The sequence below is a fragment of the Thunnus maccoyii genome, chromosome 1 (assembly GCF_910596095.1).
Source record: "Thunnus maccoyii chromosome 1, fThuMac1.1, whole genome shotgun sequence".
In the NCBI taxonomy this organism is placed as follows: domain Eukaryota; kingdom Metazoa; phylum Chordata; class Actinopteri; order Scombriformes; family Scombridae; genus Thunnus; species Thunnus maccoyii.
This window is the reverse complement of record NC_056533.1, coordinates 39,204,239-39,222,020: the sequence shown is the minus strand read 5'-3', so window position 1 is coordinate 39,222,020 and position 17,782 is coordinate 39,204,239. Positions and strand designations below refer to the sequence as shown.

Below are 17,782 nucleotides of genomic sequence, written 5' to 3'. Positions count from 1 at the left end.
AAAAGATTATATAAAGACAGATGGACAAATAGAAAATCAACAACAGAAAAAGGTTTAAAGGGAGATAGAAAAACTTTCATGCTTTATATGATCATTTAAACACATTTAAGTCTGTATACCTACAATGTAAAAAGTGAGACTTTAGCTAATACATATAGTGTTATAAAATCTGAGTACAATTCCAATACAGTCAGCTGTAATGTGACCTAAATAAAAAAAGGAAAGAAAAAAACCCCAATTCAGTTAAATAAATAAAAAAGCCAGCCTGCAAATAGATACTCAGAATTTATTAGAATATAAGGAACGAGTTGGATACTGATTTGTTTTGATATATATTTTATTTTTATTTCAATGTATTTAATTGCCTTCTTTTAAATTTAATATATATATTTACATTTTTTATATGTTAATATAATATTTTATTCATATATTAATTAATTTGTTATTTATGTATGCCATTGTTTATTCAATAATTGTTTTAATCATCTAATAAACATAACATTTATTATTATTATTATTATTGTTGTTGTTGTTGTTGTTATTATCAATAATAATAATACATTTAATTTGTACCACACTTTTCATTCATAGTGAAACTACATTCATAGTGCTACGGTATTAATGACATAGAACACACAACATAAAGTAAATAGTAATAAGAGTGAAGATTAAGAAAAAGCTGTCCTTAATAGAAACATTTTTAGGCCTTTTTTTAAAAGTGGGACATTAAATTTCTTTTATTACATTTATTATTTTCTTGTTCTTATTGTCATTATTATTATTATTGTTCAATTTAATGTGAATTAGTAGCTTTTAACCAGAAGTCTTCTCTCTGTCGTCAGCTTAATGTCACAGATGGGTTGTTCAGCTTGCTTACTTGTTGTAGAGGGAAGCAGCTGGTGTTGATCCTGTTGATTTGAACAACTTCCTGGTACTGGGATGAACACTCTGGAGGAGAGGGCATGGTGTGGAGCTTGTAGTAGAAGGAATTTTGTTGAATAGAACAAAGGTACAGAAGCCAATATCAGAGGGATTGCGGTGACCTCAGTGGGCAGTGGCAAGGGAATGGAGGTGAGGTACAACTGCTCCATGAATGGATCAGAGAAAGTGTATGAATAGAAGGATAGTGATAGAAGTATGAAAGTAAGAAGTGAGGGGGAAAATGGAGGACCTCCAGAGGAAGGTTGAAAACCCATCCGCATCATTATTAGATGCCATAAGACTGATGATGTCTATATAAGGTGACAAATTTCCATGTCAGGAGGTGGTGAGTTGGCTGGATGACTGGATAGTTAGATGGCAAAAAGTGGACTTTGCTGCAGGAGACCACTGTTCGCTTCCTGTTTCCAACCGCAAGTTGAAACACTCATAACACAGAGACAGCACAGCGTGTAATGTGTAGAGAGGAACTTCAAAGGTGATTCTTGCTTTGCACTTTTCATTTATTGCCTACTTTTTACAACCTAACTGTGTGGAAAGGAGAAGGGGAACAACAGGTTATGGAGAGTCCCTTGAGAACACTTTGCTTGTGTCAGTTGCTCACCTTTATCTCAGGAGAACACCCCCAACTCCGGGAGTGATGTCCAAATAAGGAAATGTGGCAGGTTGATGTGACTGCCCTCGTTGAGACTTGCTGATATACATAACAGTGGAGAATAGGACAGAGACTGAGATAGCGATGTAACCAACCTGTCTGCTGGTATTCAACTTTTTTTTTTTTCTTCCCAAAAACAAATAATTTTAAAAATATTTTGTATGAAATAAATGTTTGTAAAAACCCATTATTTGTGCTTTTCTGAATATGATATTCTGATTCAGCTTTGCACCTCATGGAAAAGCTGGAAAACTGGAAAATGTCCAACTCACTACATATCTGGGTCACTTTTCTTGAATTATCAGATTTAAGGGATCATGGAAAAAAAATGTTTATGTTGTATATTTCTTTTAAGAAATTAAATGTTGATTATGGTTCTCAAAAATCCATCTGATCAGAAGATAATCTGCAGATCCAGGTTAAGGAAGACAGGAAGGAAAGGAAGGAAAGCACAAAGGAAAAAAAGAAGGAAGGAAGAGAAAGAAAGGAAGAAAAAACAGAAAAAAGAAGGAATAAAGGAAGAAAAGGAAGAGAAAGTAAAGAAAAGAAGGAAGACAGACAGAAGGAAAGGAAGAAAGAAAAGAAGGAAGTACAAAAAAGAAAGGAAGAAAAGGAGGGAGAAGAATATGTGTAAAGGAAGCTGATTGGCTGTTTTTCTTCTTCTTGCTGTAATTCAGACACTCATTAAGTGAAGGAACCACTTCCTGTTTGGTGCATCCAACATCATCAGTCCTTTGTGTTCTTATCGCTTTTTCCTGCATCATTTTTAATCATTTCCCTTTCTGTTGAGCCGACACTCCTCCCAATAATTGTGTTTTCCCTGCTCGTCCATATTTATCGAGCGCTGAGTTGCTGTTTGCCTTCAGCGTGGAGGCTGAGCGGGGTCAGAGGTCAGAGGAGCGGCTGGCTAAACAGATCTGTTCATGAGAGGAGGTTTTTCACCTTTGCGCACATAAAGACACCTTCTTTAAAATAATCTTTGAATGAATCACACATTTTAAGACACAATTAACTAATTAAAACTGGAAATTAAGTACATAAATGACTGTAACAAACAGAAACATAGTTGTGAAAATGAGAGTCTTCAGGTGGTGGAAGAAGTACTCAGATCCTTCTCTTCAGTTAAAGGAGCAACACAACAATGTAAAAATACTCCATTACAAGTAAAAGTCCTGCAGTTAAAGTAAAAGTACATAAGTATTATCAACTAAATTTAAGTAAAACATACATATTCTGCTTTTTGTGATTTTTTTTCATACTGTTATGATGTGGAAGGATAATTCTGGTGATTTTCTATATTTTTCTTATTATATCAGCAAATTTCATGTGCAGAGCCAAACCAACAATAAACGGATCTAATAACAAGTATTGTGTGTGTATCCAAAGTCTAAAGTGGTGGAAAGTAACTAAGTACATTTACTCAAGTACTGTACTTAACTACAGACTTAGAAAGACTAATAAAAGTGGTTCCTCCAAAACCATGAAAATATAAACACAATAAAACTTAAACATAATGAGACTATTAAAGACATTAAAAGTGATGCTACTATACATGTAATTCAGACCAAAATAAAGGATGGGCATTAAAAGCAAAGAAAACAAGAAGAAGAATAAAGATGAGAAAAAATTAAGTGTTGAGCTGTGTGAAGAACAAAGGGACAGTTTATAATGTGTTAGAATTAAGAGCATTTATTGCACATGAGATAAATGGAAACTTGAACCTGTTGCACCTCACTTTTAGAAAGTTGTATCTCTGTCAGAGGGCAGGACCGTCTGGATTTGACAGGATGGATTCAGCCTTTGTGTTATAAATGTCTCTCACAGAGAACGTTGCTTTTACTTGCTGCCTTGACAGTGTTTCCTAATTGATTCCTGTTTCATACATTTAAATTCCCATAACAACAGATCAGTGAGAAGGTCAAAATGTTTAACCTCTACAGAAAAGCCTTTGTCACATCAGTGTCAATGTACCTGTAGCTCTCTACAAGTTCTACCCTTTGTCCTTTTTTGGAAGTCAATAACCATATCTTTGGTTCTGGAAATGTTTACTCTGAGAAATGTATCATCTGGGAGCAGCAATAGAAAAAGCTCAGTCACCTTTGACTGTGAACGTGGAAGAGAGAGGAGTAACTAATCAGAGGATCTGAGGGGCTGGGAAGTAGAATATGGACTGAAGAGATCAGAGACCTTCTGTAGGCTGCTGCCAAAGAATTTAGAGAGACCTTTCTCATCAGCTGCAGATTCTGTTTGAATTTAATGAATTAATGTGGAAGAGATACAGAGAACAGAAATATTTGTCTGACACAGAGTCTGAGTGTTGTTGTTGGTCAGAGATTCTAACAGCAGATGATGATGCTGAGCTGATCTTTAGCTCATTAGATGTTCAGTTGGCTCCATCTAGTGGACAGATAGTAGAACTACATCATGTGATGTGTGATTTCTCTGACATTGACTGGGTTTCTGCCACAGGTTAGACTGGTTTTGACATCACTTTGAAGTTTTTTTAGACGTGGACTCTGAAGTTATGAGCATGTGACAATGTCCTCAGTTCAAATGCACACAGACACCAGGACTGACGAGGGAGAATGAGCAGCTTCTTCTCTCCTGATGTTTCCTCGACACATGAAGGTGGAAAGTGTCTGTAAATTGACCTGAAGTGACTTCAGCAGGTGAGAATCCTACCAGAGAAATCTGTAAATGTCTGATGAACATGATTACTTTGATCACATTGTGTTGAATCACTGTTTGACTGGACAGTCGAAATGTTTCTGGATGATGATTGTTTCACAATATTTATTTAATCCTTCAGGTTTTACAAAAGATTTTGATTCTTGATAAATTGTTTCTTTATGAGTTAAAGGAGAGCAGTTTGAGAATGATTTTCTTGTATTACTGTCAGTGGTTCTTAGGTTAAACCAACAGCACATTGATTGTAACCTGAGCTCATATGATCAGTGAAAAATGCATGGCATGTCAGAACTGGTTGGACTTCTTCTGTTGACTCATGACCAGGTTGTTTGCCATCCTCCTTTCATCACTGGAGGAATTTGAACTCATCAGTCACTCTGTTCTGAAAGATTGAAAGAAGACTGAAGACTGATAAATTTAGCTGTGTTGCATTTTAATCCAAAACACAACCGTCTTCCAACACTGAGACAGACTTGTTTTGACTGAAAGCTGTTTTTCAGTCCATGTTGTGAACTGTCCCAGAGGCTGCAGAGTCCTCAGATGGACCTGGTCAGTGTGTCTGATGGGAAGAGCTGCTGCTTCACTGTTTTCTACAGTATTTGTGACATGTTAGAGAGATGAATGACTGAGTGTATCTCTCCCAGCAGCTGTTTCTCTGCTATGGATCAGTGTGAGGACAAAGAGGAGGGAGTCCCTCCCTCTAAAAGCTCTCTGTGTGGGGACCAGGACAGCCAGACCAAAGCTCAGAGGTGAGATGAGGATCTCTAACTATCCATCACTGTTCTCCACTCACAACCGCATCTTTCATCAGATGACATTTTGATGAACAGGAGAACATTACTCATCCACTGTCTTCTTACTGATTTTCATTCTTCTTAATTTCATTCTTCTAAAACTTCAGCTGCTGACAGTCTGGTCGAAATTCATCTTTTTAAACTCTTTGATTTGTTAATTGTTTGTTTGTATCAGGATGCAGCAGCAGAGAACAGACTCTCCTGAACCCAGCTGTGTGTCCATGAAGAGTGACCGCTCTATGGGTCATCCTGTTAACTTTAAAGTTGGACAACCTGCTGATGGAAGGTAAGAATTTAAAAGTGAAGTTTGTTATGATCTGACTCTCCTGAGAAGAGGAATCAATATATTGTTTCAGCAGTGACATCAAGGTGTACACCTGTGCAACAGTCACATGTCAAAGAGTTCATTGTTATAAGACACCAACATGGTCACTATATCAATATGTGTGTGTAACATATGCAAAAATTCTAAAATGGCTCCTTAAAGAAAAATCAAAGAAAGAAAGGAAATGAGATACAATGCACGTTATGTATACGTGTTTCCTTTTCATGTAAGTGTTTACTGTCATAACTAAGTGAAAAACCTTTGGTAAAGAGACAATGAAGGTTTCTCAGGCCACATTAAAATCAAATCAGAACATAGAAAACAAAGTGAAAAGGTGTTTTACATTTCAGTGTTTGTTGTCTTTTCTTTTTATTCATGCAGCACAATCCATCTCATTAAAACTGCAAATAGTCTCACAAATGGAACTAAACATACAGTCAGTAGTTCTGTCCCTCAGCCCACAGGAAACTGTTTCATTGTCAAAGACTGTCAATCATGTTTGACTTCACCTTGTGCTTGTGTTAATAAGCTCCGCCCATGGCGCTGCCTCCAAGCTGTGATTGGACAATTGATTATTTTTCAGTTTGACAGGAACATCTCCATCTCAAAAAGACTCAGCTCCCTCCCTCACAGAGCTTCTTATTCAGTGTTGGCAGGTGTTTGCTGCCCTCTGCAGGACAACACTGACATGTAACACACCTCCTCACTTTTTTCTATGTGGTTTGATTTATTTTTTCTTTTTCACTTTATTTATTTCATCTTATTCAATTTAACAGACAATACACTGATATAATTACAATATTAATCCACCTAATCCAGACCCCTTTGTAGCTCACTCTCATGTACTGGCTCCAATAGGCACAGTTTATACCAAGTTTAATTTCAATTCAATTCAGTTCAGTTTTATTTATATAACGCCAAATCACAACAGAAGTTATCTCAGGGCACTTTTCATATAGATCAGGTCTAGACCATACTCTTTAATTTACAGACATAATAGCAGGCGATTGCATCAAGCAGGACCACGGCATCCCCACAGTCACAGTCCACACCTTTCATACCTTTTTTTATTCTTTTTCTTCTTCTTCCACCTCCTCTCTTCTAAATAAACAAACAAACAACACAAAACAAGAAGGAGAAAAAGAAGAAAAATTGATTTTTTCCTTTTTTCTCTCACATATCAAGAGGGCAGTATGTTAAATGGCCCCATTCAATTCAGAAATTTTTTGAAAATTATTATCAGGATCTGTATGGATCAGATGGGGAAATGGACAGGAGATTATTCTCATAATTTACAGGAAATCTTACTCTGACAAAATTCAAAGAAGGTAATAAACAATGGATGGATGAAGACATTACACAAAAAGAGGAAGCTGATGCCATGAGATCTCTGAAAACACATAAAGCACCAGGGACAGTTTTTAAAAAGATGTATGGATCACATTGTACCTCCTCTAACAGAGTCTGTACAGAGTAAAAGCTGCTTGATGTTGTGTTCATCCATCTGAAGGCTGAACTGGGATGTTTATAGTTCCATCTTTAGTTATTGAGGTTGGCATAGATTGTTACTGAACCATAGAACTCCTGTGGTACATCCTCACTTCCTTCTTCTTCTGTTGACTCATGACCAAGTCGCCTGCCATCCTCTTTTCATCACTGGAGGAATTTGAACTCATCAGCCTCTCTGTTCTGAAAGATTTCTATTTAATTCTGGGATTTAAACTAATGATTAATCCCTCTTTTTTTGCTTTTAACTTCATGCTTTTGTCACCGTTTTATTTGTATCAGGATGCAGCAGCAGAGAACAGACTCTCCTGAACCCAGCTGCGTGTCTATGAAGAGCGACCGCTCTATGGGTCATCCTGTTAACTTTAAAGTTGGACAACCTGCTGATGGAAGGTAAGAACTTGAAATCCAGTATCCAGCATTTACAGGAGTTCATTTTGTCATCACGACTGAACATCTTCAATAAGCTGTGTGCAGATTTGAGTCATTAAATGTCCTTAAATGTGATGTTTTCTCCACAGAGTTCAGCAGCAGAGCTCAGAGGTTCTCAGTGATCAGTCTGCACAACAGAATCAAACACACCTGAACTCCATATTCATGGCATGTACCTGCACAAACACACGTTTTACTATTAACTCCATCAACCACAGATGAAATACTAAAGTACCATTCAGGTCCTAACAGTGTCCATGCTGCTCTATTTAGACCAGCAGGCCCTCAGACTGACAAATGAATCACATGTTGTGTTTCAACAATTTGAATTAAATGTTCAGTTTATCTTTCTGTTCTAGCTGCTGGAGGAGAACATCATCACTTTTGTGAAAAACGAGCTGAAGAGAGTCCAGAGGGGTCTGAGTCCAGATTACCCAGAGTACTTAGAGAGTCAGAGCCAGAATGAGGAGGTATTAGACGAAGAGGATGAGGAGCAGAGGAGGAGCAGCAGAGAGACCTTTCTTAAGATCATACTGCACTTCCTGAGGAGAATGAAGCAGGAAGACCTGGCTGACCGTCTGCAGAGCAGTAAGAGGATTTTAACAGATTTAACATGATGGAGAGGAAATGGAGGCAACATGGGAGAGGTTTATATTTCAAACTCTGCTGTAAATATGCTGCACACATCTGCATCAGGCTGTTTGTCCCCCACTGACGAGCTGAATAAAACTAATGGAGGAGGAATATACAGACACAGTTACGTGTTCAGATTTCTAGACTTTCTGTAGGATCCACTCACTGATTTAATTTGTCGTTTGTTCATTCAGGAACTCGTGCTGCACAGTGTCGATGTAAACTCAAGTCTAACCTGAAGAAGAAATTCCAGTGTGTGTTTGAGGGGATTGCTAAAGCAGGAAACCCAACCCTTCTGAATCAGATCTACACAGAGCTCTACATCACAGAGGGAGGGACTGCAGAGGTCAATGATGAACATGAGGTCAGACAGATTGAAATAGATTCCAGGAAACCAGTCAGACCAGAAACAACAATCAGACATGAAGACATATTTAAAGCCTCACCTGGAAGAGATGAACCAGTCAGAACAGTGATGACAAAGGGAGTGGCTGGCATTGGGAAAACAGTTTTAACACAGAAGTTCACTCTGGACTGGGCTGAAGACAAAGCCAACCATGACATACAGTTCACATTTCCATTCAGTTTCAGAGAGCTGAATGTGCTGAAAGAGAAGAAGTACAGCTTGGTGGAACTTGTTCACCACTTCTTTACTGAAACCAAAGAAGCAGGAATCTGCAGGTTTGAAGAGTTCCAGGTTGTGTTCATCTTTGACGGTCTGGATGAGTGTCGACTTCCTCTGGACTTCCACAACAATGACATTCTGACTGATGTTACAGAGTCCACCTCAGTGGATGTGCTGCTGACAAGCCTGATCAGGGGGAAACTGCTTCCCTCTGCTCGTCTCTGGATAACCACACGACCTGCAGCAGCCAATCAGATCCCTCCTGAGTGTGTTGGCATGATGACAGAGGTCAGAGGGTTCACTGATCCACAGAAGGAGGAGTACTTCAGGAAGAGATTCAGAGATGAAAGGCGGGCCAGCACAGTCATTTCCCACATCAAGATATCACAAAGCCTCCACATCATGTGCCACATCCCAGTCTTCTGCTGGATCACTGCTACAGTTCTGGATGATGTGTTGAAAAGCGGAGAGAGAGGACAGCTGCCAAAGACCCTGACTGAGATGTACATCCACTTCCTCGTGGTTCAGTCCAAACTGAAGAATGTCAAGTATGATGGAGGAGCTGAGACAGATCCACACTGGAATAAAAAGAGTAGGAAGATGATTGTGTCTCTGGGAAAACTGGCTTTTGAGCAGCTGCAGAAAGGCAACCTGATCTTCTATGAATCAGACCTGACAGAGTGTGGCATTGATATCAGAGCAGCCTCAGTGTACTCAGGAGTGTTCACACAAATCTTTAAAGAGGAGAGAGGGCTGTATAATGACAAGGTGTTCTGCTTCGTCCATCTGAGTGTTCAGGAGTTTCTGGCTGCTCTTCATGTCCATCTGACATTCATCAACTCTGGAGTCAATCTGCTGGCAGAAAAACAAACAACATTCTGGTGGTCTGATGTGTTCAGAGGCAAATCAGCATGTTTCTACCAGACTGCTGTGGACAAGGCCTTGATGAGTCCAAATGGAAACTTGGACTTGTTCCTCCGTTTCCTCCTGGGTCTGTCACTGCAGACCAATCAGACTCTCCTACAAGGTCTGCTGACAGAGACAGGAAGTAGCTCACAGACCAATCAGAAAACAGTTGAGTACATCAAGGAGAAGATCAGTGAGAATCTGTCTGCAGAGAGAAGCATCATTCTGTTCCACTGTCTGAATGAACTGAAAGATTGTTCTCTGATGGAGGAGATACAACATTGCATGAGTTCAGGAAGTCTCTCCACAGAGAAACTGTCTCCTGCTCAGTGGTCAGCTCTGGTCTTCATCTTACTGTCATCAGAAAAAGATCTGGATGTGTTTGACCTGAAGAAATACTCTGCTTCAGAGGAGGCTCTTCTGAGGCTGCTGCCAGTGGTCAAAGCCTCTAAAAAAGCTCTGTACGTGCACACAGAAATGTCCAGATTAATGTAGTTAAATCTTTGCTCAAGAAAGAAAACTAATGTATGCAATTGTTTTCTTTTGTTCTGCTGATTTTTCTTTAGACTGAGTGGCTGTAACCTCTCAGAGAGAAGCTGTGGAGCTCTGTCCTCAGTTCTCAGCTCCCAGTCCTCTAGTCTGAGAGAGCTGGATCTAAGTGACAACAACCTTAAAGATTCGGGAGTGAAGCTGCTGTCTCTTGGACTGGAGAGTCCACACTGCAGACTGGAAACTCTCAGGTCATTTATATTACTATGTATACAAAGTAATATTTTGGCTTCCCCCGTTTCTAGTTGACATGTAGAGTTTTTGATACTAAAAGACTTTTGTACTGTCTTAGCTGAAGTGTTGTAATATCAAGTGTACTAAGTCAAACTCCTTTCACGCTAACATGTGAGTCAGGATATATGTTTCTGTCATTTAATCTTCAATAAAGTCATGAAGTCTGTGCATAAAGTCATGAAAATCTAGTATAATGGAAAGAATAACAGAAAATAAACAACACAGAATTACTGTCATGTCCTCTACATGCAGGTGAACATACAAATCAGATCTGCTGTTCAGGAAATGTTGCACATGATTTTATTTACATTTAACATTTTTTCTGAAAATACTAGGAATTAAATGTTTAAACACAATGAAATTAAATCAGAAATATGATGGAAGACACTAAGTTGGACAATTAAATGACTGCAATCACAGTGAAAATCATTGGAATGAATAATATGAACATAAAAAATCGGTAAATTTCTATGAAATCTTCTTACTATCTTGAGATATGCGGTCAAATAATATTTCACTTTAAAGGCATTTCTTTTGCCAAGGTAAAAAAATGACAGAATGGCATAGGATTAAACCCTGACCTTCAGTAATTGCAGCCTCCAGCAGGAACATGTGCTTTCTGTCGTCCAACTAACCTAAAATGTATCTGCATGACACCAACATACAGCAGGGGGCACCAAGTGTAATGCACACAACAAACATAAAGGCTTGAAGGACAAAATACTGTTTATTCAGTTGAGAATCTTTTTAAGCTCATTAAAACAACTGTTGTGTGTGTTCAGTCTGTCAGGATGTCTGATCACAGAGGAAGGCTGTTATTCTCTGGCCTCAGCTCTGAGCTCCAACCCTTCCCATTTGAGAGTACTGGACTTAAGCTACAATCATCCAGGAAACTTGGGAGAGAAGCTGCTGTCTGCTGGACTGGATGATCCACACTGGAGACTGGACACTCTCAGGTATGGACAGACAGGTTGACACTCTCAGGTATGGACAGATGGACACTCTCAGGTATGGACTGATGGATGGACACTCAAGTATGGACAGATGGACAGATGGAGAGACACTCTGACTAACTGAGGGACTCTGGTTCATGTTTAATGATGAATATGAGTGAAGGCATATGAAGTTGATTGTGACTTTTTCTCTTCCTCCAGGGTGGACCATGGTGGACTGCAGAGACTGAAACCTGGTCTGAGAAAGTGTGAGTGTGTTTTCATTTTGATTCATGAGAACTTTGAGAAAAACTGGATGAAATATGTAAAAGAAGTGAAAAAAGTTCAAAATGATGAATCCATTTAAACAGAAATTTCTTTCTGTTCGTAACAGCTCAGGAGTTACAAGAGGCCACATGGTGGTGCTACCTGCTCCATAATGTCACTCATGTCTCTCTTGCAGACAAAGTTTATTCATTCATACTGACTTCAGCTGTTTAGCATTTGGACAGAAATCTGTTTCTAACAGACGAGAGATTGAAATGAAAATAACAGACTTGATGTGCAAAGACCTTCAGTTTACACTAAACTTCATTGAAAAAAACATGAATATTATCGACATCTTCACTGTCATGTTGACTGTTAATGTTCTAACTGAACTAACTGTTGAATTTACATTAAGACAAAAATCAGATGCAGCTACAATAAAGTTTAAATTTGAATTTGGCAAAAAAATTCTCATCAAAAGGTCCAATTACTCTGTATCTCCAAAGCTTTTAGTCACATTTCATGGCCTTCCTCAGTGGATGGAGTGTCTCTGTTGTCATGGAGATGGTTTAAGTTTGAATGTTTTAATTTCAGTGATTGTCAGTAAAGTTGTTAATAAATCAACAGATGATAAACTGCAGCTGTATTGTGTCTTGTTCTCTCCATCAGATGCCTGTGAACTGGAACTGGACACAAACACAATGCACAGAGAACTCAAACTGTCTGACAACAACAGGAAGGTGACATATGTGAGAGAGGATCAGTCATATCCTGATCATCCAGATAGATTTGACTTCTATCCTCAGCTGCTGTCTAGAAATGTTCTGACTGGTCGCTGTTACTGGGAGGTCGAGTGGAGAGGAGGAGTTTATATATCAGTGACTTACGGAGGAATCAGAAGGAGAGGATACAGAGATGACTGTGTGTTTGGATGGAATGATCAGTCCTGGAGTCTGAGCTGCTCTGGTAAAGTTGGTTACTCTGTCTGTAACAATAAGACAGTAACATCCTCCTCCTCCTCCTCCATCTCTAACAGAGTAGCAGTGTATGTGGACTGTCCTGCTGGCACTCTGTCCTTCTACAGAGTCTCCTCTGACACACTGATCCACCTCCACACCTTCAACACCACATTCACTCAGCCTCTGTATGCCGGGTTTGGGTTCTGGTATAAGTCATATTTTTCCTCAGTGTCTCTGTGTCCTCTGTAGGAGGGAGAGTCTCTCCTGTGTACAGAAACTCTGCTGACTGAAGATCAGCTGCTGAAATCAAACATCACACACACTCTGCACTGTGAAGCAGATCTGTCTCAGACTCAAACACTCATTTTCCCCTCTTGGTTATTCATTGATTTGTCTCAGATGGCTCTGCTGTTGTTACTGTCAGGATCCAATTAGCTTCATGCAGCTCTATTCATGTTTTAATATAATAACATCTGTCCAGCTGTGGAAGCCCAGAGTGTTTTTGTGGTTCTCACATGTATTTTATCACATCGTCATCAATAAAAACTATTCATGGCATTATTTTTGAAAGCATCCTCACTTTACTGACACAATGGATAATATAACAAGCTTTTAAAATACAACGCATTGTTAAAGATGAAACCAGTGGTTTCCAACCTTTTTGGCTTTTGACGTCCTATAAAAAGCAGTGTGTAGTTGGGGTCACATTTCAGATGTCCTTTCCTAACTTTTTTGGAAAGGAGAAGGGGAACAATAGGTTATGGAGAGTTCCTTGAAAGCACTTTGTGTGTGTCAGTTGCTCAGCTTTATCTCTGGTGAATTACCTCCAACTCCGGTAGTGATGTACAAATAAGAAAATGTGCATCATGCAGCAGGTGGATGTGACTCCCCTCATTGAGACCTGCTGATAGACTTAACAGTGGAGCAGAGGGAGAGAGAGACTGAGATGTAACTGACCTGTGTGCTGGTATTTGACTTTTTTTTTCCTTCCCAAAAACAAATAATTTTTAAATATTTGTGACATGCTCACTTGCAGAAGCTCAGCTTACTACTGCTGACAAAGATAACAGCTAGCTTGATAATGGCTAGCGTTACATTTGTTTACAGCAGCAGGGCGGAGAACAGACATCTCACTCTGCTACTTTTTGCTGCGTCTCTGCTGCTGCTGCAGACGCTCCCATAGCAGACAGTCAGTTTATAATTGTAGCATCCGTTGTCCAACTAAGTATTGATAACACGCTTGATATTTTACAAATCAGAGTTTTTTTATTTGATGAACGTGGGTGATGATACGTGAAAATGACATAAATGGGTTTGTTTCAATAGAAATAAGAAAAACTACGGTATGGGCAGCGGGCAAGTAATGTCGTCGGTGTATGTCCCAATACTGTGTAACACCGGTAACATCGACCACTGGGGCAAGCCTTGTACTGAGTATATTGTTGTGACACGCTGGATGTTGCAGGAATAACAGGAATTTTTAAAATGATTTAAAACACACAGCTGGAATGTACAAACCATTTGTGGTGCTTCACACAATAAAATATATAAAGGATATATGTGAACGTGCGTGTGTGCGCACACTTGTTCAATAAAATATAACAATGTATGACATCCTATATTCTTGTCATATTATGCCACATTGTAATTTGAATTAAAAGTAAATATATACATTGTCATGAACACTGTTCTGCTCATCTGTCAGAGATCATAAAATACAGTGGTAGGCTGTAACAAAGCAATGGACAGATGATGCAGCTCTGCCGCATGTTATATATAATTGACATGACGGCTCTGAAGTGAGGATGTCTCATTTTGTTAAATTTAAATTTAATTTAGGTCATTTATTTGTCATTTATTTATGCCATCATCAATTAATTAATTGATTTAATCATCTTTTTAATAAATATAACACTTATTATTGTTATTATTATGAATAGTATTATTGTTGTTAATATTAATAATATTATTGTTATTATTATTAATAATAATAATAATAATAACAGTACATTTAATTTGTTCTACAATTTTCATTCATAGTGAAACTCAGACTGCTACAGTATTAATAGCATAGAACTCAGATCATAAAGAAAATAGTAACAATAAGAGTTAAGATGAAAAAGCCTTCCTGAGTAGATTCATTTTTAGGCTTTTTTTTAAAAGTGGGACAATAAAGTTCTGTTAATATTACAATGATTATTTTCTTGTTCCTCTCATTGTTATTAATATTATCATCATTATTATTATTATTCAATTAATGTGAATTAGTAACCTTTTAGCATTCTTTTCTCTGCCATCAGCTTGACGTTACAGAGGGGTTGTTCAGCTCACTGGCTTGTTGTGGAGGGAAGTGGCTGGCATTGATCTTGCTGATTTCGTTTAGGAAAGTGTGACATTGATGGTACTCGGATGGATGCTCTGGTTGGAGCCGCTGTCAGTGTGATCAGGTTACTGGACAAGAAGGCTTGGTGTCCAGTTGTAGTAGAATGAATTTTGTTTAATACAACTTTGGAAAAGGAGATGCCAATATCGGAGGGATGGCGGCGTCCTCAGCAGGCAGTAGCAAGGGAACGGCAGTCAAGCACAACTGCTCCATGAATGGATCAGAGAAAGTGTATCAACGGAAGGATAGTGATGAAAGTATGGAAGTGGGAAGTGAGTGGGTTTCCCTTTGTTCTCTCAGGCAACTGCTTGCCTTCGACTGTGTCAATCATTTAACCAAACAGCCAGGTATGCATGGAGATACAGTAAGTGAGAGGCTGCGAAACCGGTAAAAGGACAGGTCTTAGGTAAAAAAAAAAAAACATCCATGGGGTCCAAGGGGGTATCCAGTGAGGTCTCAAAGGAGAATTTAGTGATTGAATAGAAAAAGCTAGTGACATTTATTGCAGGAATAATATTACAACTGGAGTGGAGTCTAAAAGTCAAAAGATTTGGTTGATAGTAAAAGAAGCAGTACACCACCTTGGACTGGCAGGACTGACTTGGGAAGAGGTTAGAGATGAGCTCCAGGCAAGATCCAGTTAATGTAATGAAAATGTAACTGGGAGATATGGGAAGAGTCTTGCATTGGGAGTTGTTGTCCAATTGTTACAACAGTGGATATTGAGGCAGAAAGTGTATCAGCACAAAGAGGGAGAAGGTGGGTGTTTGAACGGTGGACTGGGATAAATTTGAGGAAATTTCTTCAGTGAAGAGTAGCAGTAGAGAGAGTATAAGGTACACCCTTTCGTCAAACATGATTTTGACAGGTCTAGGTCAAGAGGTCACCCTAATTAGCATAATTTATGCATAATTTATGCATATATTAGGTTATCGTGGGAAAGTGTGAAATTGGTAAGTTATGTTTTTTAGAAATTAGCATATGGTTGAGACATGTTAGTCTGGCGCGGGTATTTTGAAATGCGGTATTATGGCATTTTCTGTAGAAAAATAGAGAAATGAATAAAAAAGTGAGAAACTGTGTTAAAAAGATGATTTTTTCAGCAGTAAGTTGTGTTTGTTGATAGAGAAGAAAAGTAAATTAGAAGCACCTTCTGCTATCCTGTTTCAGCAGTGAATACGTAATAAAAATCATTCAGCATTCTGGAGTATTTTGAAGAAATAATATAGTTGAGTGAAAAACTGTTTCTTTTTTTTTTTTAGCGGCATGGTTGTTGATGGAGGAAAAAAAAAAAGAGTAAAAAGGAGAGAAAAAAGGAGAAAAAATAGTAAATTAAAAGTACTTACTATGACTCTGCAGTAAAGTAAAACCTAATAAAAATATAAACCCTCTTTCTTACCTATTCTTTTTTCTTCTTATGGTAGCCTTGTAACATAGTTTTTTTTTTTTTTAATAGCAATGATAATACAGAGTATTTCTTGACCGCAGACAAGACCTTGAACTTCAGACGACGCTCCGGCATAATGTCAGAATAACCTGAATTAAAAAAGTTTTAACCTTTTAAAAATAGTCATTTATTTATTATATAATTAGCGGTTTATGCAGAAATCCATCAGGCTCCTGCAGACGCCAGAAACCTCCCAGACCTCGATGAATTTTATGAGCGTAAGTATGTTTTATTTATTTAAAAATAATAATAAAAAAATACCAGTAATAGTATAAATACACATATTGCGTCATGTTTATCATAAACTTTTATTTTTTTTCTGTTTTTTTACAGCTATATCAGAAGATGATCTGGCCGAAATTAACCTGACACAATCACACTACAGTACGTATTTTTATATACTTTTTCTTTCATTATTTAACAATGTTCTGAACAGTTCAGTTAAACAATTTTATTATTATTATTATTATTTTTTTAAACACTTACAGATATTCCAGACATCACATCGTTTCGCCAACTCCTGTATGAGGGGCAGGAGGAAAACGTTTCCACAAAAGTTTTAAATCCTTCTGTATGGCTCTCTGTTAACGTCCCTTCACCACGGCCGGCGAGGGAGGACGATCTTCCCGCCGAAGTCCCTTCTTTACAGCCGGTGACGGAGGAGAATCTCCCGGAGGATGAGCATCGTCCTCCCGCATCACCCAACGTAGTACTCCCTTCATCACAGCCGGTGACAGAGGAGGATCTTCCCGCTGAAGTCCCTTCTTTACAGTCGGTGTCGGAGGGGGAGGATCCCCCGGAGGATGAGCATCACCCTCCCGCATCACCCGACGTAGTACTCCCTTCTTTCCAGCCCCCGACGGAGACGGATCTCCCGGAGGAGCGTCATCCGCCGGCCTCACCCGACGCAGAACATCCCGGTTTTCAGCCCGAGACTGAGGACAACCGGCCGGGGAGCGTGCATCGTCTGAATGAATCGGGTAAGAGTTTGAAATGCGGCGGCTTACCACAGCTTCCTGTGACGTATTGGTAGACGATAAGAGGGGAGGGTTTAGGAGGATAATTTCCGGCAGGGGTGCGGTGTAAGCTAAAAAAAAAAAGACAGCGCCGTTTGTGGCTATGGGTAGTAATAACATTTTCAATACAGTGTATGACTTAAATGTTGATTTTTTTTTTTTTAATTTATATCTCCGATTGATAGATGACTCTGAGAGGAGAAGAGGAGGTGAAAGACTCATCAGACGTGTGAGGATGGTGGAACGGAGAAGAAAGTGGAATCAGGACCGTCGACGGCAAGCTGTAATTGGAAGAAAAAGCCTACAACACAGACGTTTGACTCTGACAAGAGAGCTTATTTCCTTCTGTCGGTATGTTATAGCGATGAAGTGAAATGATATAACTTTTTTTTTTTTTTTTTTTTTTTTTTTTTGTAAACTGTAGTAAGAGAGTATGGATGAAGAAATAGATTTAGAGACTTTTTTTAATCTTTGTCAACCCTCTGTTATACC

General features: G+C 38.7%; 2 protein-coding genes across 2 annotated transcripts; both read left to right on the top strand.

The window, feature by feature from the left end:
- Positions 1–4,942: 4,942 nt before the first annotated feature.
- On the top strand, positions 4,943–12,993 carry LOC121903268 (NLR family CARD domain-containing protein 3-like). Its single transcript, XM_042420130.1, has 10 exons — positions 4,943–5,031; positions 5,252–5,362; positions 7,190–7,300; positions 7,429–7,507; positions 7,699–7,927; positions 8,167–9,964; positions 10,070–10,243; positions 11,069–11,242; positions 11,441–11,487; positions 12,155–12,993. Exons 1-10 carry the CDS (start codon positions 4,943–4,945, stop codon positions 12,691–12,693), a joined length of 3,351 nt encoding a protein of 1,116 aa, XP_042276064.1. The 3' UTR covers positions 12,694–12,993.
- A 1,988-nt stretch (positions 12,994–14,981) lies between these two features.
- LOC121897152 lies at positions 14,982–17,733 on the top strand. Its single transcript, XM_042411472.1, has 5 exons — positions 14,982–15,099; positions 16,421–16,492; positions 16,608–16,658; positions 16,763–17,254; positions 17,476–17,733. Exons 1-5 carry the CDS (start codon positions 14,982–14,984, stop codon positions 17,661–17,663), a joined length of 921 nt encoding a protein of 306 aa, XP_042267406.1. The 3' UTR covers positions 17,664–17,733.
- Positions 17,734–17,782: the final 49 nt, after the last annotated feature.